The sequence below is a fragment of the Nelumbo lutea genome, chromosome 6 (assembly GCF_056320005.1).
Source record: "Nelumbo lutea isolate HS-2025 chromosome 6, American lotus-T2T, whole genome shotgun sequence".
Classification (NCBI taxonomy): domain Eukaryota; kingdom Viridiplantae; phylum Streptophyta; class Magnoliopsida; order Proteales; family Nelumbonaceae; genus Nelumbo; species Nelumbo lutea.
The window spans coordinates 9,394,027-9,415,522 of NC_142689.1; the positions used below are offsets into that span (position 1 = coordinate 9,394,027).

The window sequence follows — 21,496 nt, forward strand, 5'->3', positions numbered from 1 at the left end:
CTAAATCACTGCCATCGAAGTATAAGGCCATCTCCCCCTCACCTTTCTTATCCCAGGGCCACAAGGAATGAGAAGCGGCCTGGAGGAGGAGAATAAAAAGGTTAACAAGTTTCTATTCAGATCACTAACAGGAACACCTTTTAAACAGCTCAGAACTAGAGATCCACAAATTGCAGCTCCAAGTAATGTGAGAATTTTCCTGATTTCTGGTCTTATTGTCAACGACCCGATCAAATAGGGGGTAACCCACGTGCCATGCTCCATGCTAATGTTGTTCATTCATTCATCCTAATAAAATATCTTCTTAAAATGCAACTAAAATTATAAAATCATTATCTTTTGTGTGAGAACTAAGATTTAAGACCTAACATGGACTTGTTTGGACTTGCCTCGAGGGGCGTGGCACAGGGTCCGGGGGCAGAGCCCCTGCCCCAGCCGCTAGACACAAGAAAAGAAAAAAAGTGCCAAAATTTTCAAAAGACGCACGCCTGGGCTGAGGCGCAGCAGGCATGCACCTTTTGAAAGGGCTGTGCCTAGGACCTGGGCGAGGCGCCTACCCTAAAATGTGCCTCGCCTGTGTGCCTAGGCGCACCTTCTAAATCATTGTCCTACATATCTGTCACCTGCATTCTCGGTTCTAACATCTTCCAATTTTTGGTGGAATAGAGAGGGCTGCTTTGACTATTAACAGAAATAAGACCTAATAGTAATGGATATTTTAATAAAACAACATTATTTTTTCTAACTGAATACACCCTTTTTTTGTCAAACACCATGTTCACAATAAACAGTTATATGAATTCTCAGTAACTGGTTCAGACACCCTTCTATTATCAAATACCATACTCACAGTCAACGTTTTAAAAAGGTCTACACCTGGAGGCACGCCTTGAGGTGAGACACCCTCAAAATGCCCTGAGGTGCATGCTGGAACTGTTTATGCTTCTGAGGCGTGTGCCTTAGGTGCATCAAGCTTACCTCGTGTACTCCCCCCCCCCTCTTGAGGAGGCCCATGCCTCCTTGGGCTAAGGATAGGGATAGCAATTTTCCCCATCCCCAATGGGGACCTGATTCCCCTGATCCAATGGGGTCGGGGTCAGGGATTGAGGTCCCTGCCCCACCTTGACCCCAATTATATATCCGTAATGTTATTTATATTAATATATATTATTATATTGTTTATATTATATTATATATATATATATATCAAAACATATTTAAAACATTATTTATAATTTATAATTTTTATTTTTTAAGTAAATTTATTTTTCAAAAAAAAATACTTATGTAAGAAAATTTTGGGGATTCGGGCCCCCGTAGGGAACCCATCCCCATCGGGGATCGGGGATGGAGGACAAATTTTATCCCCGGCAGGGATCGGGGAAGGGTATGGGGGTTGATTTCAGAATCGGGGTCAGAGATGGGGAATATGATCCCCACCCCATTGCCATTCCTAGCTAAGGATGCCTCTTGTATTCTAAACTACACCTCATGGCATGCCTCCATGTTTTAAAACATTACTTCCAGCAAACAGTTCTAAGAATTCTCACAAGTTAAAAACTACCCCCTCCTAACAAACAATAAAATGAAATGAAATGTTAAAAAATTTTTTTGATGAATGAGTGGTATTTTATTAAGCATAGAATAGAAAAAGTGTACAATCAGCCTAAGAGGAGGAACGAGATTTTACCTCCCCTTAGAGCTGAGCAATTAAGCACACTCTAGCCTAAATTACAATTATAAGTGTAGGTTTTCAAGACTGCTATTCAGTCTTGACCACTAAGAGATTTCAGGTTCGATGAGAAGAGAAAGTGAAGAAGAAGTAGAAGAAAGAGTGGTGAAAGAACAGTAGAACACAGATTTTGAGGAGAAGAACAGAATATCAATTTTCTGCCGCCACCACTTTAAGTTAATATATATAGGTTATGCTAGTTACATGAAAGGAAATATCTGCCCTTGGTGTTTACATCATAACTGCTAACAAATAACAAACAATATAAAACTGAAACTAGAAATAACAGAATAGCAAAATAACCACAGCTGTGACTAGATACATTCTACCCTACGAACAGAGTGGGACCACAGCTGTGGGGCCCACATCAATGTTCTCTACACTCACCCTCAAGTTGGGAGTATATGTTCATCATTCCCAACTTGGATAGATCCGCCTCTAGCTTCCTTCTTGATACGGCTTTAGTGAGGATGTCTGCTAGTTGCATACTGAATGTGATGTAAGAGAGGCATACTTCTTGAGATGAGACCCTTTCTTGCACAAAATGGCGGTCAACTTCAATGTGTTTGGTTCTATCATGCTGTATTGGATTATGTGCTATATTAATGGCGGTTTGATTATCACAGTACAACATCAGGGGCTTCTCATACTCAATACCCAACTCCTCAAGTAGAGATCTTTGCCATAGGATTTCAGCCACTCCATTGGCTATGGACCTGTATTCTGCTTCAGCACTTGACCGGAAGACAACACTTTGTTTCTTACTTCTCTAGGAGACAAGGTTTCCTCCCACAAGGACACAATATCCTGTGGTAGACCTTCTATCATCAACACTCCCAGCCCAATCTGCATCAGTATAGACCTCCACCTTCATGTGATCGTTTTTCTTGAAAAGTATACCCCTACCTGGGCATCTCTTCAAGTAGGCTAAGATTCTTTATGCCGCAAGAAGATGTGTGGTTCTAGGAGAATGCATGTACTGGTTGACAACACTAACAGCATAAGTAATATCTGGCCGAGTGAGGTAGAGATAATAGGAGCTTTCCTACCAATTGCTGGAACATAACTGTCTTCAAGAAGCTCCCCACTCTCGGCACTAATCCTGTGATTCTGTTCAATTGGTGTATCTGCAGGCTTGACACCTAACTTTCCAGTTTCTCCCAACAGGTCTAGGACATATTTCCTCTGAGATATAAAGATCCCCTGTTTGGATCTAGCAACCTCAATACCCAAAAAATACCGGAGTACACCAAGGTCCTTCACCTCAAATTATTGGTGAAGAAGCTATTTAAGAGACTCAATCTCATGGCTATCATTCCCTGTGACCACAATATCATCAACATATACGGCCAGTAGTGTCAAAGAGGACTCTACCCTCTTAATGAATAGGATATGATCTGACTGGGCCTGTACATATCCAAACTTCACAAGTGCTAGTCTGAATCTATCGAACCAAGCCCTAGGTGACTGTTTCAAACCATACAAAGCCTTGTTGAGCCGGCAGACCTTCTTACCTATTTCTGCATCATAGAATCTAGGAGGCAATCGCATGTAAACTTCTTCCTGCAGATCTCCATTCAGAAAGGCATTTTTCACGTCCATTTGGTATAAAGGCCAAGTGTGACTTGCTGCAAGGGACAATAGAACTCGAATAGTAGTCATCTTGGCTACCGGTGCAAATATCTCCAAGTAATCTATGCCATAAGTTTGTGTAAACCCTCTTGCAACTAACCGAGCTTTATACCTCTCAATAGATCCATCTGCATTATGCTTCACCGTAAATAGCCATCTACATCCAACAGGTTTCTTTCCTTTTGGCAAATCAACTACCTCCCGGGTGTTGTTTTTCAATAGGGCATCCATCTCAACTTGCATTGCATCTTTCCATTCAGGGACGGATAGGGCTTCTTGCACTGTTCTTGGAATAGGGACATTGGAAATGGAGCTAAGGTAGGACCTATAGGTAGGAGATAGGCGATCATAGGATAAAAAATGGGAAATACAGTGGGCTGTGGATGTGGTACAATGTCGTTTCCCTTTATGGACTGCAATTGGAAGGTCAAGATCATCTGTAGGGGAAGTCTCTGTGGGCTCTGGGACTGAAGTATCTGGACCTGGAGCTGCAGATGAGATTGGAGCTGGTCTGGACTACTGATGATCAAGATCAACCTGCCTGCACCGCCTGTGATAAACCCTCAACTCCTGATCCCTCTGACCACTCTCACCATTGCAGCTTTTCCTCAACTCCTGATCCCTCTGACCACCCTCACCATTGCGGCTCTCATCACCCAATGGAATAGGTAAAGAAATTGCCCCACTCTCATTGCTCTCCCCCTGAAGACAAGAACTCAAACCCCCACTCTCACCACTCTCCCCCCGAGGGGAAACCCAAGGATAATAGGGTGTCCCGTCAAAGAAAGTGACATCCATGGAGACAAACTTCCACCCGGAGACAGGATGATAACATCAATAACCCTTTTGAGTTTGTGCATAACCAAGGAATATGCATTTGGAGGCTTTGGGTTCGAACTTGGAAGGATGGGGTCCGAAAAGCTGAACAAAGCAAGTGGAACCAAATGTCTTAAGGGGAATAGAAAACAAGTCTTCACGTGGGTGTAGAAGCGAAAAAGGAGATCGCATATCAAGGACCCTAGAAGGGACCCGATTAATAAGGTATACTGCCGTGAGGATAGCATCCCCCCAGAAGCGAATAGGGACATTAGAAGTAAACATGAGGCTTCTAGCCACTTCCAAAATGTGCTTATTCTTCCTCTCAGCAACTCCATTCTGCTGAGGTGTATGAGGGCAAGAGCTCTGGTGGATAACCCCATGATGAAGAAGATAAGATGTTAATGACTTAGCAAAGTATTCCTTTGCGTTATCAGATCCGAGAACTTTGATCTTGGCATCAAACTGGGTTAGGATCATTTGGTGAAAATTTTGGGTCAGGGAAGGTACCTCATCTCGTGAACGCATGAGATAAACCCAAGAAAAACGGGTATGGTCATCAACAAATAACAAAAAGTATCTGTACCCACCCATGGAAGGGATATGATAAGGCCCCCAAACGTCAGTATGTACAATATCAAAAGAATTATCACTCCTTTTATTACTCAATAAATAAGGCTTTCTACAATGCTTAGCAAACTCACAACTTTCACACTGTAGCTGAGACAACTCAATAGACACAAATAAAGTAGGAAACAAACTCTGTAAAGATCGAAAAGACAAATGACCTAATCGGTTATGCCAAAGCATAACCGGACTCACACTCTGAGAAACAAAAGACAACTTCTCTACTGACTCTCCTTGACGGAACCGCTCCCCGAGCAGGTAGATCCCATTTGTCTCACGGCCAGTCCCAATCACCTTCTGCGTCTCCAAGTCTTGAAAAACACATCGGTCAGGGAAGAAGGTTACTGAGCAGTTCATATGCTTGGTAATACTACAGACTGAAAGAAGGTTAGTATCAAGCTTAGGAACATGCAAAACAGATTATAGGGAGATAGTATCTGAAAGCTTGATGTCACCCTTCCCAAAAATAGGAACCAGGGAGCCATCAGCAATAGATACCTTATCCCTACCAAAAGACAAATGGTAAGTAGTAAACAATGAAGGCAACCTAGTCATGTGATCAGATGCACCTGAGTCTATTACCCAACAAGGTTCAGTAGTACCTGGAGCTGAGGCATGATAGGCTGAAGCTCGAGTACCTGTATGGGCGAAGGAGATGTGACAGGGGCTGATGGAGGCTGCGGTGGCTGAGCTGAATTTCCAACCTCCTTTTCCAGTTGTATTGGGGCAGCCCAAACTGCAGCTAAGGTCTCCAAAGATGTTCCTTTTGTGCCAGATGAGAATGCTGAATTAGTGTTCATGGCTACATGAGCAGTGCCCTTCTTGTTTCTTAACTTCGCAGGATTCAAGTGGGCATACAGTTTCCAACATGTCTCTTTTGTATGTTTGGGTTTCTTACAATGTTCACATACTACATCCTTCTTGTCTTCCTTCCTCCTGTCCTTCTCTGAATCACACCCTGATTTTGGTGTAGCCGCTACAAAGGCTGATGTGGGTTGCATCATAACCTTCCTTCTGGTCTCTTCACTGTGTACAAATGAGCAAGCCTGAGAGAGAGTCACACTGTCTCTAGTCAAAATCTGCTACCTCACAATATCATATTCTGAGTTCAGTCCCGCCAGGAACTCAAAAACACTATTTGTCTCGATGTGCTTTCTATGGGTCTGAGCATCTTTGGGACTCTCCCACTCAAGAGTCTCTAAGTGATCAATCTCGTGCCATAGGGACTCTCCCACTCAAGAGTCTCTAAGTGATCAATCTCACTTTCGATGAGAAGAGAAAGTGAAGAAGTAGAAGAAAGAGTGGTGAAAGAGCAGTAGAACACATATTTTGAGAAGAAGAACAGAATGTCAATTTTCTGTCACCGCCACTTTAAGTTAATATATATAGGTTGTGCTAGTTACATGAAATGACATATCTGCCCTTGGTGTTTACATCATAACTGCTAACAAATAACAAACAATATAAAACTGAAACTAGAAATAACAGAATAGCAAAATAACCACAGCTGTGACTAGATACATTCTACCCTACAGACAGAGTGGGACCACAGCTGTGGGGCCCACATCAATGTTCTCTACAATAAGGTAGTCAAAAACAGAAAGAATCTGCCATGGCATTTGCTGATTAACTAACTAACATATTCCTTGTAAGCCAATTAACATTCTTCAGAAGATCCCTGTAACCCCAAAAGACTGTTTCTGGGTTTGACATCCAGCCCACTACCACCTTGGAGTCCCTTTCAACTAACAAGTTCTCCATGTTGATTACCGCAGCTAGTATCTCAGCCCTTGTAGAGTTACCAATTCCCACTGGTATTGAGAATAAAGATATGATGTTGCTATCCTTATTTCTCAGAATCCCTCCTATACTGGAGAGGGTCCAGTATTACCTAGACAACTTCTGTCAAAATTCAGTTTTGCCACTCCTTTAATATTTAAGAAATTTTAAGTACAATAAGGGGGGAGGTATTATATCCATATTCATCCCTTGTTTGGCTAACCCATCAGTAAATAAGTTAGCAGTTCTCTTCACCCAATTGCATTTTATCTCAATGTCCTTACCAAGCCATTTAAAGTTTTTCCTTTCATTGATGTAGTTCCCCATACCAATGTTGTCTTCCTTTAACCATCTCACTACCACCTTCGAGTCACCTTCGAATACCAGCCTTCTGATGTTCAAATCTCTTGCTCTTTGGACAACTTCCAAAGCTGCAAAGATCTCAGCCCTGAGAGAGTCACCTTCTCCAATTGGGGCTGAGTACATGGCTAAGACATTCCCTTCCCCATTCCTGAAGACTCCCCCAATACCAGACAGCCCTGTACTCCTTATTCTATGGCCATCCAAGAAGAACTTGAAACCCTGTTAAACTAGGCGGAATTAGTTATCTCTTTCCAATTTTTCAGCAAGTCATCCATGGAGAAATCTATGAATAAGTCCAAGGATTTCTGCCAATGTGACACCCTTATCTGGATCAATTCTATTATGTTTTCAATGTTTCTCTCCTAGTATAAGAAAATTTGCGAATTTCTTTCTCCACATGATCCTTCCTCCTTTCATTGGCCAACTGAATTAAGGAGAAAACAGGATTTGCACATTCAATGGGGGTTTCAACTACACCCAAAATGGAAGAAAACCCATTCCCATGTAGTTTTATCGCAAAAAGGCAAGATACCATTAGGTGGTAACCAGTTTTCCCATCAACTTTGCAGAGAGTACACCTATGCAGGGATAAACAAGACTTGGGCCTCGTTCTTCACTTCTTTGAAGCAGATAACTTGTGTTAATTCTTTCCAAGAAAGTTTCCCAACAAAAACTCCCAACCCAAGGAGGAATGGACTTGCTCCATACCTCTTTAACAGGAAAAGACAAACTAGGAGGAGCAGGTGGCTGAGTTAAGGATTTAAAGAATGGGGCACAAGAGAAGGTACCCAAGGAAGACGGGGTCCAAATTTTGTTATCTTCCTTAGAAGGGTCCAAAAAAACATTTTCAGGAGTGGCTAAGAGAGTTAAGGTGCAACCCAGTTAGTTTTGTATCCCTAACAACCCTTCTCAGGCCCAAGCTCCACCCAAAACTAGAAGTTGAGTCTAAAGGTACAAGGAATGAAGAAATGGGCTCATTTTTCAAGTCAGACAGAGCATACAAAGAGGGAAACCGGTTCATCAATGAGGATTCCCCAACCCAAGTTTGCTCCCAAAACTTTATGAGGTTACCTGAATTCAAATTTCAAATCATACCTGATTCAAGGGGAGAAAGATGGAGCTTGTAGACTATTTTTTGTGGAGGTACTTCGTTGCTAGTTTGTTGATAAAAGTTTAAAGTTATAATTTGCACTTGGTTTCTATTCCTATTATGGACTTTCCACTTTATACTTCTTTTTCCTTATAAATAAATAATAATACCTCCTTGATCTTGGTACCAATCAAAAAGATACATGAAAAATACTCATGTTATTTCAAGAATTGAAATAATAATTTATACTTTACTTTTCTCAAAATATTCAAGTTTTTATAAATTTATACTTCACTTTTCTCAACAAAATAAAAATTAAAACAATCATAGTTGTCAAGGCGACACCTAGGCGACAAGGCACCCTTAGAGGCTCGCCTTGCCTAATTGCCAAGCAGTTTTCTATAGCATGTTATAAAAAACTTTTATATTCTTAATTTTTTGAGGTTATAATTATAAAATAGACATTTTTAAGCTAAAATATTCATTTTGTGTGATTATATTACTAATTTCTTTTTATTATTTTCTTATTTGTTAGGGTTTAATCAACACAAAAATTGTTAAATGCTTTATTGAACCCTCAAAGACTTCAAAACCCTAACCAATAAGGAAGAACTTAAAATGCTGTCCAATCAACACATTTTCTTCTTTTTCTTTACTAATTTTGTGTTTGATATACTAATTTCTTCTCCTTCTTCTTCCACCTTTTCTTTTCTTCTTTTTCTATAACAGAAATAGGGGTTCATCCCCTATATTTTTAGAAATTTCTTTTCTTTCTTCTTTTTCTTTTCATGAAAATGTTGGCATATGTTGATTTTCAATACTTCAACATAAAGTTCATACTTTTCTTATGAAAATTATGGATATTTATTAAGGAAATATGATTGGGGAACTACCCTAGGATACATGTTTTTACTTCAAAAAAAATCCATCGCCTAGGCGACAAGGCGCCTCCCTGTCGCCTAGCCTCGCCTTGGCGCCCTGAAAACTATGGAATCAATAATTAATTATAATTGTAACATGATTCCACCACAAGAAGATGAAAGCATGACATCAGAGAATAAAATGTAATATAGTATTTCTAAAATTTTCTTTATTTTAAAGGGTAGACTACCAGTAGTTGCACCTAGCATGAATAACTGCATGTTCATTTTCTATGAGCATGACAAAAAACTGCATATTAAGAAACAGAATTAGCAGAAAATTTAAGACCCTGAGATGGAAAACCTACCCTTGCGACCAAAACGTCCTGCCCTACCAATCCTATGTAGGTAAACCTCATAGTCAGGTTCTGATGGAGTTTCATGTTTGACAGGGAGATCAAAATTGACAACCAGATTAACCTAAAAGAAACTGTTAGAACATAGACTACTAGATAAACAAAATAATTTATACTACTAGAAGAGAAACACAAATAATCTATAAAATCACAACAGACCACTACCTGTGATTGGTCAAAACCTCTAGCAAGAAGATCAGTTGATATGAGGACCTTAGTATATCCTTGTTTAAATTCCTTGATTATCTTGTCCCTGTCTTCTTGCTTAAGAGCACCTTGAATAGTAGTACATTTATAACCATAGTCAGCCAATGATCTATGCAACATGCCGGCACTGTTTCTTGTGCGTACAAATATAATTGTCTGCCCCACCCTTTCTCCAAATTCAAGGATTCTGTCCTTAATCACTTGTACCTTTGAAAGTTCATCTGGACAGTCCACCTTGTACTGCTTTACAGACTCCAATGACAAATCTTCTTTCTTAACAAATAATTGGTTCCCATCTTTAACCACCCTTGACACAAAATTCTTGACAGTCTCATTAAAGGTAGCTGAAAAAAGAAGCACCTGCAGACAATATCCCAAAACTAAAAAATCAAACCTAGTTGTTGTGAGCCATTGTAGAAGTTAAATATTTATCCATCCAAAAGAAAAGTTGTTGGTGCAGAAATACTGTAAACCAAGATAGAATTTGGCGCAATAAAACAGATCATAAACCATTAACCATATTCCATATACGATGTATTATCAGAAACAAGATGCAAGTTTCCGATAAAAGATTGAAAGACAACACACTGAAGAATGCAATGTTTTTTCTCTAGGCTCAATAGCCATAAATTGCTGGGATGAAGAGAAATTATAACAGATTCAAAAATATCATGTTTCACTCTCCAGTTTCTTGAAATAAAGGCAATATTACTATGCATGGAATTTTCTGCTAATACAAAGTCATCTTTCTAAAACAGACGAAGAGTAAGAATGACGGTAAATGCACTAATACAATAAAATGTTCTTTTCCAGATCAGCAAAAGAAATTTTATAAATTAAATTAAAAGGTGAAAACTTAACGGTGCAATATAGCGGTTTCATCCCTCCAATGAGACATTAACCAACCTTAATGAAGGTTACAATAGTCCCAAAACAACTGCTGTCTAGTTTTTCCAAAATTTTCTGTATTTTTGATTATTTGGACATTATGGGTATTTACGTCACTTTAACTAATCCTATGTGGGCCTGGGCTATAACATCTTCTTTGTTGGGACCCAAATACTCCCTCCGAATCCAACTATAGGAGTGGAGCAGGCCACCACCGAACAGCATTTCACTAGAAGACAGAGAGGCTAGCGTGACACGCGGCAGAGCCTCCCAAAGTTAGTTACACTCAGAGCCTCCCAAAGTTAGTTACACTGCCACCAAAAGATATTCTCTCCATGATTGCATACATGTAGGCCAGCTATATAAGGTCCTGATCATGTAATAAGTGGTGTGAATGAATATCCCTTTCATCTCTCTCTGAGTCATTTTCTTCCTACCTTTCCCCTCTCTCCCCCCCATCTTCTGTTTCAGGATGTTAAGCCACCCTCGAAGGGGCTTCCGAGGTGACGGTAAGTCATCAGATTGGTATTAGAGCCAGGCTATCCAAATCCCAGGCTTCACGATGCCATAGACACGTTCCACTACCGTGGATGATAGGGTCGACCAGCTTGAGGTTGGATTCCACTAGGTGTTGAATGAACTCAAGGAACTCAAAGTGGTCGTCTCCAGCTTCACCTCCAGCAACAGTCCGGCGAGACCAGTCACCTAGCAGGAGCGGAAGCCTCTGCTTCCAATAGTCAAAGAACAGGGTATTACCCCACCGGAAAAGTCACTAAGATCAACTTTCCCAACTATTCCGGTGATCCCATTCCTTGGATCTTTCGAGCAGAAAGGTATTTCGAATACCACGAAACTCCCGCACACCAGCGTCTCCATCGCCTCCATTCATCTAGAAGGAGACGCGATTCTATGGCTCCAATGGTATCGCCAGAATCATCCCCAGGTAACTTGGGCGGAGTTCACCGAAGCTTTCTGCATCTGCTTTAGGCCGACGGCGTTCGTGGACTACGACGAGCTTATCACTCGGTTGAAGCAAACTGGAACAGTAGCAGAGTACCAGCTCGAGTTCGAGCGGATGGCAACCAGGGTACATGGCTGGCCGGAGAAAGCCTTAGTAGGATGTTTTGTGGGAAGTCTCAGAGAGGATATCCGTCTGGAGGTGAGGGCTCTCCATCCGACGACTGTCATGGCTGCGGTGGGATTGGCTCGCCTGCAAGAAGAAAGAATCGACAACCTTCGTAGAGCTAGCAAACCGACCTACCCGAATTTGATCACTCCTCCACGGGTCGATCAACAGCCCATGAAACCGGCTAGGATCATCAGAAGCCCATATTGCCTCGGTCCACTATGCCCTTCAAACGTCTCTCATGGGCTGAGATGCAAGCCCGATGCAAGAAAGGCTTTCGTTATAACTGTGATGATAAGTTTGGATTGAGCCATAAATGCGGGTCCAACGGGTGTTTCTGCTACAGACAGAGGAAGATCCAGAAGATTAAATGACTGTGAACTGATTCCAGACGGGACCGAGATCTCCTTACACGCCCTCATGGGCCTCAACTCTCTTCAGTCCATGCGTGTTGAAGGAAGATTGGTGGGCCGGACCGTGATGATTTTGATTGACAGTGGCTCTACCCTGAATTTCATAACTTGTCGTTTGGCTAAGCAGCTAGGTATGACCATACAACCCACTCCTCTCTTTTCAATCCATGTGGCTAATGGGAGTCAAATGTCGTGTAATGGTGTATGTAAGAAGGAAAAAATCCTCATACAGGGCCATAATTTTGTCGTGGATCTCCACCCATTGGATTTCTCGGGGGCTGATATTATTTTGGGGATTCATTGGTTGCGTGGTTTGGGCCCTGCTCTATGTGATTGGGCCAAAATGACAATGGATTTTCACTAGGATGGCCAGACTTGTCATTTACAAGGGGTGCGGCCCCCTAGTCCACAAGGTGACACTTTAGCCTCCATGATACAGGCCTCCAAGGATGCTGGCCAACCCATATTTATGCACTTAGCCATTCAGCCCACAGTCCCAATTCTGGACAACCAGGGCTGCGTTCACCCCGCAGAAGCCCAACACAAGGCCTTACGATCGATACTCGATCAATTTGGCGATGTATTCAAGGAGCCGAACCAATTACCTCCACCCTGGGCTCATGATCATTAGATACCTCTCTTACCCGATTCTAAACCGGCCAATGTGAGGCCATATAGATACCCTTACTTTCAGAAGCTGGAAATTGAGAAGGCAGTGAGAGAACTATTGGAAAAAGGACATATACAGACCAGCACCAGCCCTTTTTCATCTCCTATACTCTTAGTGAAGAAGAAGGATGGTAGTTGGCGCTTTTGCATAGATTACCGGGCCTTGAATCAGATTACCGTGAAGGACAAGTTTCCTATACCCCTCATTGATGAAATACTGGATGAGTTAGGAGAGGCACGAGAGTTCTCCAAATTAGACCTGCGGTCTGGGTCATCAGATTCAGGTCCACCAGGCTGACATCCACAAGACGACCTTTAGGACCCACGATGGCCATTATGAGCTTTTGGTTATGCCTTTTGGACTCACCAACGCCCCCTCCACCTTTCAGGCACTCATGAATGACATCTTCAGGCCATTCCTAAGGCGATTTATTCTAGTGTTTTTCGATGATATTCTGGTGTACAGTAGGGATTGGGACACACATATGGAACATCTGAAACTCACCCTCACAACTCTAAGGGGGCACCAATTACATGCCAAAATGACAAAATGTTCCTTTGGACAAGGACAAATTCAATACTTAGGCCATGTGGTTGCAGCAGGTCGGGTCATGGCAGACCCAGAAAAGGTAGACGCCATCCAAAAGTGGCCCAAGCCCACTACTATAAAGGCTCTACGGGGCTTTCTTGGGCTTACCGGATATTATAGGCGCTTCATTAAGGGGTATGGGCTTATGGCCGCCCCTCTAACACGTCTATTAAAGAAGGATTCCTTCAGTTGGACTGGTAAAGCCCAACGGGCTTTTGAAGACTTGAAGACAGCAGTTTCTAGCCCTCCAATCCTCACACTTCCAGACTTCTCTCAACCCTTTAAAATAGAATGTGATGCATCGGGTGTAGGAGTAGGGGCCGTCTTGATGTAGAAGGGGCAGCCCATTACTTATTTCAGCAAGGTTCTCTCAACAGCTCACCAAAATCAGTCCACTTATGTCAAAGAAATGATGGTGTGGTAATGGCATTGCAAAAGTGGCATGCATACCTATTGGGACGCCAATTTGTTATTAGGACAGACCAACAAAGTTTGAAGTACATAGCAGAGCAAAGGGTGCACACCCCGGAGTAGCAAAAATGGCTTAGTAAACTGATGGGCTTTGACTACGTCATATAATATAAGTCAGGGCCCGCAAACAGAGTAGTTGATGCCTTGTCACGAGTAGAAGAGTTAGCCCATCTGACCTGCTCTTAGCTTAGCTTCCCTTTGTTTGAAGCTATACGGCAAGAAGCCAGGTCTGATCCGCAGTTGCAGGTCATTAGAGATAAGTGGAGGCGAGACCCTTCACAAGTTGTTGGTTACCAAGTTGTGGGGCCTGATCTTTTCTTTAGGGGTCGGTTTGTTGTTGCCCAGAATTCGGCCTACAAAGCTGAACTGCTAAGGTTGTTTCATGACTCTACCTTGAGAGAGCACTCAGGGGTGCTACGGACCCTAAAAAGGCTCAGCAGCCACTATCATTGGGTAGGAATGCATAAGGATGTATTGCACTATGTATCCGAATGCCAAACCAGCCAGCAACAGAAATACTCGTCAAAGTCTCCCGCTGGCCTTCTACAACCCCTCAAGATTCCAGATCAAGTGTGGGAAGACCTTTCCATGGACTTCATCACGGGTCTTCCTCATTCTACAGGAAAGGAGGTTATCATGGTAGTGGTTGACCGTCTCACCAAGTACAACCATTTCTCTGCATTACCTCACCCTTACACCGCAGCAATGGTGGCTAACATCTTCATCCGGGATGTCGCCAAGCTGCATGGAACCCCAAGATCCATTGTCTCAGATCGGGACTCTGCTTTCCCAAGTTCATTCTGGAAGGAATATTTTCGATTGCAAGGAACCCAACTGCACCCCTCCACGAGTTATCACCCGCAGACTAAAGTTCTTAATTGTTGCTTGGAAGCCTACCTTAGATGTTTCATAGGGGAAAAGCCTCAACAGTGGGCTCACTAGCTTCCGTGGGCAGAGTACTGGTACAATTCGACTTATCAGTCGGTTGCTGGAATGACACCCTTCAAAGCTCTATATGGCAGAGAACCTCCTCCCATATTACCTTATGAATATGGGTCATCCAAGGTGGCAGAAGTAGAGACCCGTCTACTTGCGAGAGACAAGATTCTCAGATTGCTTAAGTCCAACTTGACAAAAGCCCAACGGCGAATGAAGGCCCGCTATGACACTCACCACCGCCCATTAGAATTTCAGGTGGGTGACTTCATTTACCTTAAGCTCCGACCTTACCGCCAGATCTCGGTAGTAAGATGGGCTTGGCACAAGCTAGCACCTAGGTATTATGGGCCTTATAAGGTTTTCGAGAGAGTGGGTTGTTAAGACCCAAACACCCCCTCCAGAACCCACTAGGGGAGTGGAGCAGGCCACCACCTATCAGCCATTCACAAGAAGACAGAGGAGCCAGGCGGCAGAGCCCCAGAATTAGTTACACTCAGAGTTGATTACTCTGCCACCTGAAGATATTCCACCCATGTTATCTGCCAAAGTTAGTTATCCAGAAATCAGAGGATATTCCCTTTGATATTACACCTCTAGGCCAGCTATATAAGGCCATCATCATATAATGAAAGCAATGAATGATTCTCCCTTATTCCAGTTTCTTCCTTCCCTCCCTTCTCTCTTTTCTCTCCATCTTCTGTTTCAGGAGGTCAAGCCTCCCTCGAAGAGGTTTCCGAGGTGAGCGGAAACTCACCAAGTTGGTATCAGAGCAAGGTTGCAGACCAGCTATGCCGCAGACAAGATCCTCTACCATGGAAGATAGAGTCGACCAACTTGAGATTGGGTTCCATCAAGTATTGAACGAACTCAGGGATCTCAAGGTGGTCATCTCTAACCTCGCCTCCCAACAACAATCCGGCGAGACCAGTCATCCAACAGGGGCCGACGCCTCTGTTTCCGGTAGCAAGGGAACTGGAGGTTACCCCGCCGGAAAGGTTACTAATATCAATTTTCCCAACTATTCCGATGGAGATCCCATTCATTGGATTTTCAGAGCAGAGTGATTCTTCGAGTATCATGAAACCCCTGCACACCAGCGCGTCGCCATCGCTTTCACCTAGAAGGAGACGCTATTCTCTGGCTCCAGTGGTATCGACAAACCCATCCTCAAGTAACTTGGGCGGAGTTCACAGAAGCCATGTGCATCCGTTTTGGGCCGACGGCGTTCGTGGATTACGACGAACTCCTCACTCGACTAAAACAGACCGGGACAGTAGCAAACTACCAGCTTGAGTTCGAAAGAATGGTGACCAGGGTACATGGATGGCCGGAGAAGGCCTTGGTAGGGTGTTTCGTGGGAGGTCTTAGAGAAGACGTCTGCCCGGAAGTGAGAGCTCTTCAACCAGCGATAGTTATGGCGACGGTGGGTATGGCTCGCCTACAAGAAGAAAAGATTGATAGCATGCGCAGGACCAGCAAGCCTTCCTACCCGAATGTGAAGGCTCCCTAGCGAACCGAACAGCAACCCATGAAATAAGTTGGGGATTCTCAGAAGCCCATTCTGCCCAAGCCCACTGTGCCCTTCAAGCGCCTCTCGTGGGCTGAGATGCAGGCCCGACGCGGGAAGGGCCTCTGTTACAATTGTGATGACAAGTTTGGATCGGGCCATAAGTGCAGAGTCTAGCGAGTGTTTCTCCTTCAGACAGAGGAAGAACCGAAAGAAAACGTAGAAGACTGTGAATTGATCTCAGTTGAACCAGAACCTGTGGGAGCCGAGATCTCCTTACACGCCCTCATGGGCCTCAACCCTCTTCAGTCCATGTGAGTAGAAGGAAGGTTGGTGGGCCGATCTGTGATGATCTTGATTGACAGTGGCTCTACCCTGAATTTCATCACTTGCCGATTAGCAAGGCAACTAGGTATGTCTATACAACCCACTCCACTCTTTTCAATCTATGTGGCTAATGGAAGTCAGATGACATGTGATGGTGTGTGCAAGAAGGAAAAGATCCTTATACAAGGCCACTATTTCGTGGTAGATCTCCACCCATTGGATTTCTCAGGGGCTGATATTATTCTGAGAATTCATTGCTTACGTGGCCTAGGGCCGGCACTGTGTGATTGGGGCAAAATGACAATAGACTTTTATCAGGATGGTCAGACTTGCCATCTACAAGGGGTGCGGCCTCCGAATCCCCAAGGTGATACTGTAGCTTCCATATTACGGGCCTCCAAGGATACTGGACAGCCCTTATTTATGCACTTAGGCATGCAGCCCACAGTTCCAACTTTAAACAATCAAGGTTGTGACCAATCCACGGAAGCCCAACACGAGGCACTACGACCGATACTCGATCAGTTTGTTGATGTGTTCAAGGAACCAAGCCAATTACCTCCACCCCGGGCCCATGACCATCAGATACCCCTCTTACCAAATTCTAAACCGACCAATGTGAGGCCATATAGATACCCCTATTTCTAGAAGCTAGAAATTGAGAAGGCGGTAAGAGAGCTAATGAACAAAGGGCATATATAAACCAGCACCAGCCCATTTTCATCCCCTGTACTCCTAGTAAAATAGAAGGATGGTAGTTGGCGGTTTTGTGTAGATTACCGGGCCCTGAATTAGATTACAGTGAAGGACAAGTTCTCGATACCCCTCATTGATGAATTGTTGGACAAGTCAAGAGAAGCACAGATGTTCTCCAAACTAGACCTGCGATCCAGGTATCATCAGATCCGGGTTCACCAGACCGACATCCACAAGACCGCTTTCCGAACCCATGATGGCCATTACAAGTTTCTGGTTATGCCGTTTGGGCTCACCAACGCCCCCTCCACCTTCCAGGCCCTTATGAATGACATTTTCAGGCCTTTCTTAAGGCAATTTGTTTTAGTATTCTTCGATGACATTCTGGTTTACAGCAAGGACTGGGGCACCCATATGGAACATCTGAGGCTTACCCTCACCACTCTAAAGGAACACCAGTTACATGCCAAAATGACCAAGTGTTCTTTTAGACAAAAACAGATACAATACTTAGGCCATGTGGTTGCAGCAAGGCGGGTCATGGCAGACCCAGAAAAGATAGATGCCATCCAAAAATGGCCCAAGCCCACTACTGTAAAGGCTCTCAAGGGTTTCCTTGGGCTTACAGGGTATTATAGGCGTTTCATTAAGGGGTATGGGCTCATGGTCGCCCCTCTAATGCGCCTGTTGAAAAAGGATTCTTTCAGCTGGGCTGATGAAGCCCAGCAGGCCTTTGAAGACTTGAAGACAGCAGTTTTGAGTCCTTCAGTCCTTACTCTTCCAGATTTCACTCAACCCTTTGAGATTAAGTGTGATGCCTCATGTGCAGGGATGGGGGCCGTCCTGATGCAGAAGGGACAACCCATTGCTTACTTCGGCAAGGCCTTATCATCAGCCCACCAAAACCAGTCCACTTATGTCAAAGAGATGATGGCAGTGGTAATGGCAGTCCGGAAATGTCGTACATATCTATTGGGACGCCAATTTATCATAAGGTCAGAACAACAAAGTCTGAAGTATATAGCAGAACAAAGAGTGCACACCCCAGAGCAGCAAAAGTGTCTTAGTAAATTGATGGGCTTCGACTACCGAATAGAGTATAAACCTGGGCCTACTAACAGGGTAGCTGATGCCTTATCACAGGTAGAAGAGTTGGCCCAACTAACCTACTCTCAGCCCAGTTTTCCCTTATTTGAAGCCATAAGGCAAGAAGCAAGGACTGATCCGCGGCTGCAGGACATTAGGGAAAAATTGAGGCAAAACCCTTCCTAGGTTGCAGGGTATCAAATTGTGGGACCAGACCTCTTCTTTAAGGGTCGGTTCGTGATTGCTCCAAACTCTAGCCACAAAACTGAACTATTGAAGTTGTTTCATGATTCCTCTTTGGGAGGACATTCAGGACTGCTAAGGACTCTAAAGAGGCTCAGCAACCACCACCATTGGGTAGGTATGCACAAGGACGTGTTACACTATGTATCTAAATGCTAGACCTGTCAACGGTAGAAATACTCCTCACAGTCTCCCGCAGGCCTCCTATAGCCCCTCAAGATTCCATAGCAAGTATGGGAAGACTTCTCCATGGACTTCATCACCGGACTTCCCCATTCATTAGGGAAGGAAGTTATCATGGTAGTAGTTGACCATCTCACCAAGTATAGCCATTTCTCTGCCTTGCTTCACCCTTACACCGCAGCAACAGTGGCTGACATCTTCATACGGGATGTCGGAAAATTGCATGGGACACCAAGATCCATTGTATCGGACCGTGACCCTGCCTTCCTGAGTTCATTCTGGAAGGAATACTTCCGATTGCAAGGAACCCAACTGCACCCATCCACAAGTTACCACCCCCAGACGGATGGACAGACTGAAGTTCTTAATCGGTGCTTAGAAGCCTACCTGAGTTGCTTCATAGGGGAGAAGCCCAAACAGTGGGCTCACTGGCTTCCGTGGGCAAAATACTGGTACAACACAACTTATCAGTCAGTAGTAGGAATGACACCCTTCAAGGCTCTATATGGCAGAGAACCTCCTCCCATATTACCTTATGAATTTGGGTCAGCTAAGATGGCAGAAGTAGAGACTCGCCTACTGGAAAGAGATGAGATCCTTAGACTACTCAAGGCCAACTTGACTAAAACCCAGGAAAAGATGAAGGCCTACTATGACTCTCACCACCGCCCACTAGAGTTTCAAGTAAGTGATTTTGTCTACCTTAAGCTCCGACCTTACCGCTAGGTCTCAGTGATGAGACGGGCTTGGCACAAGCTAGCTCCCAGATATTATGGGCCCTATAAGGTGCTGAAGAGAGTGGGCCTTGTTGCTTACAGATTGGACCTCCCTGCTACCTCAAAGCTACACCCGGTGTTTCACATCTCACTTCTCAGGAAAGTTGTGGGGAATCATACCCCTATCTCACCCAACTTACCCCAATTTACAGATGAAGGGGGCATTTACACGGAGCCTGTCAAGATTGTAGATTTCCGATGGGTTCGGAGAGGAGGGCAGGTGGTGCCAAAAGCCAAGGTTGAATGGGTCAGACTGCCTCCAGAAGAGGCCACATGGGAACCTTATCTAAGGCTGAATGAGAGGTTTCCCAACCTAGACCTTGAGGGCAAGGTCAATGCTAAGGGGGGAGAAACTGTTGAGACCCAAACACCCCCTCCAGAACCCACTAGGGGAGTGGAGCAAGCCACCACCTATCAAGCATTCACAAGAAGACAGAGGAGCCAGGCGACAGAGCCCCAGAATTAGTCACACTCAGAGTTGGTTATTCTGCCACCTGAAGATATTCCACCCATGTTATATGCCAGAGTTAGTTATCCAGAAATCAGAGGATATCCCCTCTGATATTACACCTGTAGGCCAGCTATATAAGGCCATCATCATATAATGAAAGCAATGAATAATTCTCCCTTAATTTTCTTCTCCCTGATTTCAGTTTCTTCCTTCCCTCCCTTCTCTCTTTTCTCCCCATCTTTTGTTTCAGGAGGTCAAGCCTCCCTGGAAGAGGTTTCCGAGGTGAGCGGAAACTCACCATGGGCCTTGTTGCTTATCGATTGGACCTCCCTGCAACCTCAAATCTTCATCCAGTGTTTCACATCTCACTTCTTAAGAAGGCAGTGGGAAATCATACACCTGTCTCACCCAACTTACCCCAATTCACTGAAGAAGGGGACACTAACACGGAGCCTATCAGAATTGTGGATTTCCGTTGGGTTCGACGAGGTGGTCAAGTTGTGCCAGAAGCCAAGGTAGAATGGGTTGGGCTTCCTCCAGATGATGCCACTTGGGAACCTTATCTGAGGTTGAACGAGAGGTTTCCAAACCTAGACCTTGAGGGCAAGGTCAATGCTAAGGGGGGAGGAACTGTTGGGACCCAAACACTCCCTCCAAACCCAACTGTAGGAGTGAAACAGGCCACCACCGAACAGCGTTTCACTAGAAGATAGAGAGGCTAGTGTGACACACAGCAGAGCCTCCCAGAGTTAGTTACACTGCCACCAGAAGATATTCTCTCCATGATTGCATACATGTAGGCCAGCTATATAAGGCCCTGATCATGTAATAAGTGGCGTGAATGAATATCCCTTTCATCTCTCTTTGGGTCATTTTCTTCCTACCTTTCCCCTCTCCCCCCCCCCCCCCCCATCTTCTGTTTCAGGAGGTTAAGCCACCCTCGAAGGGACTTCCGAGGTGAGCAGTAACTCATCATTCTTTCTTTAGTTTAGAAGGTCTCGTCTTTCAATTTTCAGTTTATTTGCATTAGTAGATAAAAAGTTATTATGTTTCTTGATGCACAAGACAAGGAGTCGCATTTTTGTAATTATGATGAACAGTATCCCGGGCCACACAAGTCACAATATAAATAGATGTATTCTCTTCCTTTAAAGCTATTGAATGAATGAAGATTTCTTTAGAGCTCTCTTGTAAGTTTGTTGTATGGAGTGATTCCTAAAAACCCTAGAGTGATTCTAAGACCCCTTGGAGTGATTTCTTCTGATGCTTACTTGTGACAGTTTGTTCCAGTCTCATTGCATCACTTGATGCTTACTTCTGGCCCAAGAAACAAGCAATTGAGTCTCCTTCTACTTCCAAATGTTGGAAATTTGATTGCTTCGCGTGTCTTATCTCTTGCAGCAATGCCATTTCAGCTTTAATGAGTCTCTGAATCCAAAAGTTCCCAAAAACATGGCCAACAACACTACCTGCACCATATCTAAAGACACCTCCAATACCTGCCAAACCAAAACTTCCCATAGATCTTCCATCAAAATGTAATTTAATTCTGTTCAGTTATTTAAAAGGTGCGTCTCAAGGCACATTTTAGAATATGTGCCTCGCCTAGA

The 21,496-nt window shown here is 43.9% G+C and overlaps 1 protein-coding gene across 1 annotated transcript in view; it reads right to left on the minus strand.

Moving 5' to 3' along the window:
* LOS4 (P-loop containing nucleoside triphosphate hydrolases superfamily protein) overlaps nucleotides 1–21,496 on the minus strand; it is a 34,811-nt gene that overhangs the window by 1,986 nt on the left and 11,329 nt on the right. Inside the window, exons 5-6 of the mRNA XM_088948863.1 lie at nucleotides 9,481–9,882; nucleotides 9,268–9,379 (exon numbers count right to left, since the gene is read on the minus strand). Coding sequence (XP_088804989.1) covers nucleotides 9,268–9,379; nucleotides 9,481–9,882 — 514 coding nt within the window. The remainder of the gene's footprint in view (nucleotides 1–9,267; nucleotides 9,380–9,480; nucleotides 9,883–21,496) is intronic.